The sequence below is a fragment of the Myxocyprinus asiaticus genome, chromosome 5 (assembly GCF_019703515.2).
Source record: "Myxocyprinus asiaticus isolate MX2 ecotype Aquarium Trade chromosome 5, UBuf_Myxa_2, whole genome shotgun sequence".
NCBI classification, from domain to species: domain Eukaryota; kingdom Metazoa; phylum Chordata; class Actinopteri; order Cypriniformes; family Catostomidae; genus Myxocyprinus; species Myxocyprinus asiaticus.
The window spans coordinates 38,905,183-38,914,823 of NC_059348.1; the positions used below are offsets into that span (position 1 = coordinate 38,905,183).

General features: G+C 37.5%; 1 gene segment (V, D, J or C); it reads right to left on the reverse strand.

The window, feature by feature from the left end:
• Positions 1–461: 461 nt before the first annotated feature.
• Positions 462–4,355, reverse strand: LOC127441179 (T cell receptor alpha variable 18-like). The segment is given in 3 exon segments: positions 462–747; positions 4,136–4,160; positions 4,316–4,355. Coding segments are annotated over 3 exon segments (351 nt in total).
• Between the last annotated feature and the right edge of the window lie 5,286 nt (positions 4,356–9,641).

The window sequence follows — 9,641 nt, forward strand, 5'->3', positions numbered from 1 at the left end:
AAGCCAATGGCTGCTGCCAAATGCGCAGGTGAATAAACTGGAAGGTTCATTTGAAATCTCATGAGCTTTGAGTATACAGCCTACAGTGAAAGGCAACCAGGAGCAGGGGTACAGCAGTAGTGTAATTCTGTGATACTAGGTTGCCCCATGATGAGAAAGGTAAATGTATGTAGTGGAGAGATGGCCCTTTGTGTGTAATGTGGCTTAATGTGGATGTGATTATCTGTGGCACTCTTACAGCAGTCTTACAGCATAAACACTGAATAAAGTGACTCATAGTAGTCATTTTCAGCAAAATAATTTGTAATTTGCTAATTTTTAGCAGGTGTTTCATATCTTGCCATGAACAGGGGTTTTGCAGTGTGCATAAAATAACTGTGGTTTAATTCTTACTTGATTATTAAAGACTATTCAAAGCAATAATTTTATGAGTTTTTGTAAAGCCTCTCAAGCATTTTGTATCATTGTGCTTCTCTAAGAGCACAGTAATAGAGAGCTGAATCTGACAGAGCTGCTGTTTCAATAATGAGTTCAGTGGATGAATAGGATGTAGTTGCCTGAAATTGACGGTCTGGTATATCGTCATCACTGCTCCATGATCGAGCACCTTTCCGTAGTAAATGCTGAGGTTCTTTGTTGGGATATTCTCGATACCAGTAAAGCATAACATAACTGCTGCTAGTATCATATGTGCAGCTCAGTGTCACAGATTCTCCTTCACTCCTGATTATTTTAGAATCCTTGTCTTTTCAAATCAAAAAATCAAAATCAAATCACTTTATTGTCACACAGCCTGATTATTTTAGAATCCTTGTCTTTTCAAATCAAAAAATCAAAATCAAATCACTTTATTGTCACACAGCCATATACACAAGTGCAATGGTGTGTGAAATTCTTGGGTGCAGTTCCGATCAACATAGCAGTCGTGACAGTGATAAGACAGTACCAATTTACAGTAACATCAAATTAACACAACACAATTTAAACATCTGATATACACATAATTACACTCAAAAATATACAAATAATAACATACACTGTACAGTATACAATATGCACAATATAGATACACATTATTCAATAAAAATAAAAATATATAAAAAAGTATATACAGTATATATAGAATGTACATTATTGTACTGTATTGACATTCAGGCTGTCGGTTGATAGTCAGTTGTTAAGAGAGAATGTAATATAATAATAATATAATTTATGACAGTCCACTGTGAGATATAAGAGTAATAAAGTGCAGTGCTGATGTATTTTGATCATGGGAGATCAAGAGTTCAGAAGTCTGATTGCTTGGGGGAAGAAGCTATCATGGAGTCGGCTGGTGCGGGTCCTGATGCTGCGATACCGCCTACCTGATGGTAGCAGTGAGAACAGCCCATGGCTCGGGTGGCTGGAGTCTCTGATGATCCTCCGAGCTTTTTTCACACACCGCCTTGTATATATTTCCTGGATGGAGGGAAGCTCACCTCCGATGATGTGTCTGGCAGTTTGCACCACCCTTTGCAGTGCTTTGCGGTTGTGGGCGGTGCTATTGCCGTACCAGGCGGAGATGCAGCCAGTCAGGATGCTCTCAACAGTGCAGGTGTAGAACCGTGTGAGGATGTGGCGGTTCATTCCAATCTTCCTCAGCCATCTCAGGAAGAAGAGGCGCTGATGAGCCTTCTTCACAACGACTTCAGTGTGGATGGACCATGTGAGTTCCTCAGTGATGTGGACACCCAGGAACTTGAAGCTGCTGACTCTCACCACTGGTGCTCCATTGATGGTGATGGGACTGTGTTCTCTGTCTTTTCTTCTGAAGTCCACCACAAGCTCCTTTGTTTTACTGACGTTGAGGGAGAGGTTGTGCTCCTGACACCAGTGTGTCAGAGTGTACACCTCCTCTCTGTAGGCTGTTTCATCACTGTCAGTGATCAGACCTACCACCGTCGTGTCATCAGCAAACTTAATGATGGCATTGGAGCTATGTGTTGCCACACAGTCATGTGTGTACAAGGAATACAGTAGTGGGCTGAGAACACAGCCCTGCGGGGCTCCAGTGTTGAGGGTCAGTGATGAGGAGATGTTGCTGCCTATTCTAACCACCTGGCGTCTGCTTGACAGGAAGTCCAGGATCCAGCTGCACAGCGAGCTGTTTAAGCCCAGAGCCCGGAGTTTCTCATCTAGCTTGGAGGGCACTATGGTGTTGAATGCTGAGCTGTAGTCTACAAACAGCATTCTCACATAAGTGTTCTTTTTTTCCAGGTGGGAGAGAGCAGTGTGTATTGTAGATGCAATGGCATCATCAGTGGAGCGGTTGTTGCGGTAAGCAAACTGCAGCGGGTCAAGAGAGAGAGGCAGCACAGAGCAGATGTAATCTCCTATTAGTCTCTTAAAGCATTTGCTGATGATGGGGGTCAGAGCAACAGGACGCCAGTCATTTAAGCAAGTTATTTTTGATTGTTTTGGAACAGGCACAATGGTGGATGTTTTAAAGCATGTGGGGACTACAGACAAAGAGAGGGAAAGGTTGAAAATGTCCGTAAAAACACCAGCCAGCTGGTTCGCGCACGCTCTGATGACGTGGCCCGGAATGCCGTCTGGGCCCGCGGCTTTGCAGATATTCACCCGTCGAAAGGATTGGGTTACATCCGCTACAGAGACGGAGAGTGAACTAACCTCTGTAGCTTCAGCCGCGAGAGCTCATCCGGGAGAGAGGCAGCGGTGTTCATGGCGGAGTTTTTATTCCCTTTAAAGTCCGTGATGATGTTAATTCCCTGCCACATGCTTCTAGAGTTGGTGGTGTTAAACTATCCTTCAATCTTGCTCCTGTACTGGCGTTTTGCGGTTCTGATAGTTTTTCGGAGGGCATAACTGGCTTGTTTATGCTCCTCCGCATTCCCGGAATTAAAAGCGGAGGTCCGCACATTAAGTGCCGTGCAAACATAGTTATTTATCCATGGATTCTGATTCGGATAGATCCGTACTGTTCTGGTCGGAACCACGTCCTCCACGCACTTTTTGATGAAACACATTACGCTATCAGCGTAAAGCTCGATGTCATCATCAGAGGCGGACCGGAACATCTCCCAGTCCCTGTGATCAAACAGTCCTGTTGCATGGAATCTGATTGGTCCGACCAGCACTGGATCGTTCTGAGGGTGGGTGCTTCCTGTTTCAGTTTCTGCCTGTAAGCGGGCAGAAGCAGAATGAAAGAGTGGTCCGATTTGCCAAATGGTGGGTGGGGGAGGGATTTGTAGCCATCCCGGAAGGGAGAGTAGCAATGGTCCAAAACCCGGTCCCCTCGTGTGTTGAAACTAATGTACTGGTGGTATTTTGGTGCAACTGATTTTAAACTGGCTTTGCCTCAGGGTGTGCGGTTTCCTGCTCACTTATACTCCATACAGTTCCTTGAGTGCCCGGTCTGTGTCAGCTTGTGGGGGAATCTACACAGCTGTGATAATGACCGATGTGAATTCCCTTGGTAGCCAGAATGGTCGACACAGAAGCATAAGAAATTCCAGATCAGGAGAGCAGAAAGACTTGATAGAATGTACGTTCCTCTGATCACACCAGGATTTGTTGATCATAAAACATACACCACCTCCTCTGCTTTTACCTGAGAGGTCTTTCGCTCTGTCCGCTCGGTGTACGGAGAACCCCGTGGGTTCAATGGCTGAGTCTGGAATCTCCGCAGACATCCAAGTTTCTATAAGGCAGATAATGCAGCAGTCCCTTGTATCTCGTTGGAAAGAGATCCGCGCTTTCAGCTCGCAGAGCTTGTTATCCAGAGACTGAACATTTGCCAGTAGAATAGTGGGTATTGGGGGTCGATTTGCGCGACTTCTTACTCTGATGAGAACGCTGGCTCTGTTTCCCCTTTTCCTTTTGCGGAGACAAAGGGCTCCGCTTGTGTGTTTGTAAACAGCGGGTCGGCATTGAGAAATTTGAAGTCCGGTTTACGGTTTGAAATTGCTGAACCAATGTCCAAAAGTGTTTGTTTGTCGTAGACAATAAGGCAGACAACATCCAAGACAAAAAACATAAGAATTGTGAACAAAACAAACAAAACACTACTATGTTGTGTCGGAGCTCGCAACGCAGCAGCCATACTCGGCGCCATCTTGAGACAAAAGTTACTGTTGGTCCGATGCTGTCAGCAAATACACCTGCAAGGGATTGGTTATATTTCAGAAGACTTTAATCAAATATCTCTCTTTTTATTGGTACATTTAAAAATATAACAGTTATAAAAAATATTATATTCTAAGATCTGGTAGTTCACATATTTGAGTCTGACACTGAGATTTTAAATGCACTTTACCTGGTACTATTATAAGAATGAGTGGAACATATCTTTCCATGTTAATTTTCATATAATATATAATTACTGTCTTGGTGAATTAAAGTTGATAAATGAACGCAGAGGAGAGATTAGTTGATGTGAAGCTGTAATATGGGTGTGGTTTCTAACATTTAGTCCATCCTCTGTTCTTCCACACAAACACAGAGATAGGAAGCCAACACCCAGCTCCCTGTTGATGTATTATAGAAGAAACTCTATAATCTTCTTCTCACTACCAGGGTTGGGAGGGTTACTTTTGAAATGTATTCCATTACAGATTACAGAATACATGCTGTAAAATGTCATTTGTAACATATTCCGTTAGATTACTCAAGGTCAGTAACGTATTCTAAATACTTTGGATTACTTCTTCAGCACTGGTAGATTTTTTCACTTGTTTTGACTATAAAAACTCTGCCAGTACAGTAAGACAGAATACGCATCTTAAAAATACATTATCTGAAAAACCTAAATATCTTATGCAGTGTTGTTTCTAAAACAAGATAAATCATATTGATCTTGTTTTATGGATTTTTAGATATTTTTGCAGAAAAACAATACAAAAATTATTATCAAGAGTAAGATTTTTGCCCTAATATCAAAGGTCTTACTAGAAAAAAGAAATTATGATGTAACATGAATTTTCTTGCAAAAAAAAAAAATATGATCGTGCCTGGTAACGTGCATGTAAAATGGCTAGAAATAGCATTTTAGCTTAGCGTAAAGCTGACAATTTACACAAGGTTTATTTCTATTTCTTCTGCTCCAAACTTACTTTGAACTTACTTCTCTGTCTGCTCGTATGAATATAACACATCATAAGAAAGTGTTTCACTGCTGTTCAAATGCACTTTGGATCACATCATTTATATGTATAAATGTTTTCTGTCTGAAAGGACTAAATATTACATGAAACAAATGACAATAAAATGCAAAGTAATCTCTTCAGTAATCAAAATACTTTTTGAATGTAACTGTATTCTGATTACCAATTATTTAAATTGTAACTGTAGTGGAATACAGTTACTTATATTTTGTATTTTAAATATGTAATCCGTTACATATATTCTGTTACTCCCCCAACCCTGCTCACTAAATATAAGTATCCTCCTACAAAGTCACATGTGGTAATAATGATGTTTTCAGTTTAGAAAAATAAGAATGGTTGAAGCTCGTACTGTGTTGTCTTTTCTCCCAAAACTGAATTTTAGGTTTACAGGTTTACAGTGAAATCTCTTTGAGATGAACTATTGTACTTTATCTGCTTTTCCAGATTGGTGTTTTGATAAAATATCAAAAATATTTTTGAAAGTTATAATGTTGATGTTTGTATCCAGGAGAGTGTGGCTTGAACTTGTGTTCACATCCTAATGTTTCTGTCTCATATTTGTGTCTTATTGTAACGCACATAAAAAAAAAAAAGAAAAAAAAAAAAAGGCTTAATTGTTATGAAAAAAATCTCATATTGCACAAAATCTTAATGCTCCTACATATACACTTCATTTCCTCATGGAGATGAAGACAAGGTAGCTGATTTTAAGGAACAGTTTCACTCAGTTTTAGCAGAAAATTCATCATGGTCCAATAATCTATATGTACATCATTAATATTTTGTGTAGTGTGAGATTTTTTTCATGACAATTAATCTTTTTTTATTCACCCAAGTAAAGGATCAATATTCTATATGAGTTCAAAAACAGAACCATGTGTTTACATTTCAACTAGCATTGTGATCATGCATTTTCAATTCTTTATTAAGAATTTATAGAGCAATAGGGCCATCTGCTGATGCGTACTGAACAATTCAGTACAGATAAAATGGTGTGGTCTTTCTAAAATGTTTGAATATCTCTGAAAGAATTTCCCCCCCTAGTGGTGCTGTGATATTAAGACTTTCTCAGACAACATCTGCACTGACAATATACAGGGTTGGGAGGGTTACTTTTGAAATGTATTCCATTACAGATTACAGAATACATGCTGTAAAATGTCATTTGTAACATATTCCGTTAGATTACTCAAGGTCAGTAACGTATTCTAAATACTTTGGATTACTTCTTCAGCACTGGTAGATTTTTTTTACTTGTTTTGACTATAAAAACTCTGCCAGTACAGCAAGACAAAATACACATGTTAAAAATACATTCTCTGAAAAACCTAAATATCTTATGCAGTGTCAAATAAATCAAACTGATCTTGTTTTAAAGATTTTTAGATATTTTTTTACAGGAAAACAATACAAATTTATTATCAAGAATATGATTGTTGCCCTTATATCAAAGGTCTTACAAGAAAAAAAGAAATTATGATCCAACGTAAATTTTCTTGATAAAAAAATATGATCGTGCCAAGTAACGTGTATGTAAAATGGCTAGAAATAGCATTTTAGCTTAACGTAAAGCTGACAATTTATACAAGCTTACTCCAAACTTACTTCAAACTTCTCTGTCTGCTCATATGAATGTAACACATCATAAGAAAGTGTTTCGCTGTTCAAATGCACTTCGTATCGCATCATTTATATGTATAAATGTTTTCCAACTGAAAGGACTAAATATTTAAAGAAACAAATGACAATAAAATGCAAAGTAATCTCTTCAGTAATCAAAATACTTTTTGAATGTAACAGTATTCTGATTACCAATGATTTAAATTGTAAATGTAGTGGAATACAGTTACTTATATTTTGTATTTTAAATACGTAATCCCGTTACATGTATTTCATTACTCCCCCAACCCTGTCAACCCTGACTATATATATATATATAAGTATTAATAAATACATAAACTGATAAAAATTACTTCAGCAACTTTTACCTTAGGGAATCCCCATGTCTGTACACTGTATAGTCTAATCTGAACAAGATCATGACCTGTGATGAAAGCATTTTAATTATTGATATTTTACCATACATGACTGCATGTTTCAGAATAAAGTCTGATGTTATATCAATGCTAATTTGTGTCATCTTATTCAATAATATGAATATACTAATTAATGAATGCAAAATTAATAATTCTGTTTTATTAACAATTTAAAAGTACATTTAGTGTGTACAGCAACCACAGCCAGAAAGCTTTTAATCTAACATCAGATATTGAACATAGTATGTATAGTGATTATGTGTTGCTAACAGATGAGTCATGTTTTTGCATGGTGTGAAGTGTTTTCCCTGTCACTGCAGAGCAGAGTCTGATACTGCAGCAGAGGAGATCTCAAGATCCAAACTATTAGTTTCATTTTCTGTGTTTGATGGAGATTCCAGAAACTGGAGGACGAGCTTCAGTAATAAATCCTGAGTAATCCAGTATAAGGAACTGTGGAGGCAAACCTGTGTATTGCCGATACCAGTGAAGACTATCAACAGAACCAGTGTAGTTACAAGAGAGTGTCATTCTCACTCTCACTGGCAATTGCTGCATCGCTATACGGGGTGATAAAATCTCTGGCTCTGTTTCTTACAAAAAAATGAAAACTGTTATTTGATTGAGCATATTTAAAATATACTGTATGTATAATATATTTGTTACAGTATTGCACATTTATGTAATATTGTGATATAATGATACTTGTAATATTTCACCTTCAGTTAAAGTCAGCAATATAAGTATAAAGGCCAACATGGCAGGAGATAAAGAACAGGTTAAAACAAACATCTGCTGCTTCTCCCAGTGATCTGTGATGTGGATTACTAGTTTTACTGGTAATGTTTTACCTGCCTGTATTAAGCCCCGCCTCATATATGTAGCCTTCTAAAATGACAGAAATGAACATATATTAGGTATAGTTAGACAGGCAAATGTGATTGATGGATCAATATTCTATACCCAAATCAGCAAAAAAAAAAAAAAAAAAAAAAAATCAAGATATTTAGGTCTCTCAGGCTGAGAGGCCTGCGATGGCGCAACACTGAGAAACAAGGCACTGCATATGCAAAATTTAAATAAATAGACAAACAGTGCTTGAATGTGTGACAGCCATATTATCTCACCCTGGGCCCCTAATCAGAGGACCAACTTAAATAATTTATGTATTTTAACATATCTGCACTTGGCTGCCTTACATGTAACCAACTGCCAGTGTTGGGGAGTAACGGAATACATGTAACTGGATTACGTATTTAAAATACAAAATATAAGTAACTGTATTCCACAAAATTTACAGTTTAAATCATTGGTAATTAGAATACAGTTACATTCAAAAAGTATTTTGATTACTGAAGAGATTACTTTGCATTTTATTGTCATTTGTTTCATTTAATATTTACTCTTTTCAGATGGAAAACATTTATACATATAAATGATGTGATCCAAAGTGCATTTGAACAGCGGTGAAAATTTATTTTTTACACTTAAATTTTGAAAGTCATAATGTTGATGTCTGTCCCCTGGAGAACACATGTGGCTGTGTACTCAGACTAAAGTTTGCTTTAGATTTGTGTGTTCATAGATTATTTAATTTCTAACCTTTTCTAGCTTACTAACCAAGAACCCTTCTGTTGTGACTGATACATCTTGATACTGATCTGTAGAATGCACTGCAAATATGTGAATACTTGACAGTAAAGTGATGTATGCTCGTCTTTCCGCTTTCTATGTTGGAGTGGGTTTTTGTTCATTGCAGTTAGATTTCCTGTCACTGTGGGCGTCAGTGCACAGTAGTACAGAGCAGAGTCTGTTACTTTAGCTGAGGAAATCTCCAGAATCACTTGGGTTTTCTTTTCATTCACTTTTCCAGAGAATCGAGGATCTAGATTAACAAACTCTGACTTTTGTGAAACTTTCCCAGTGGCATGTAGAATGATGAAAAGATATTCAGGAGCTGATCCGGGATATTGTCGATACCACTGTAAAGTATTTGCTGAAGAGTAGTTACAGGACAGAGTTACATTTTCTCCCTCTTCACTGTACATCTCATTTTGGACTGGAGTGATGACATTTGCAAAAGAGCCATCTGCAAAATGAAAAGTCAAAATGTAATGTATGTAAAACTGTATGGAAACAACATTTTAACACTTGCTAGTATCAATCACAAAAACAGATTTTCAGTCTGAAAAAGAATACTTACATACAAAAGAACAAAGTAAAACATGTAAGCAAAGCTTCATTTTGAAGGATGATGTATTCAGCACAGACTCTGTTGTTCAGTGTTCAAAATAAATTTGAATTCCATGTCAAGGAAAGGATGTCTTAAACTAACTCCTCCTCTTGAAGGTGAAGTATTTAATTTTTTCAATATTTTTCAAACGTTTCTATGTTTAGAAATTTTACTTTTAACTTTATCGTTCCTGATATACAGCATGAC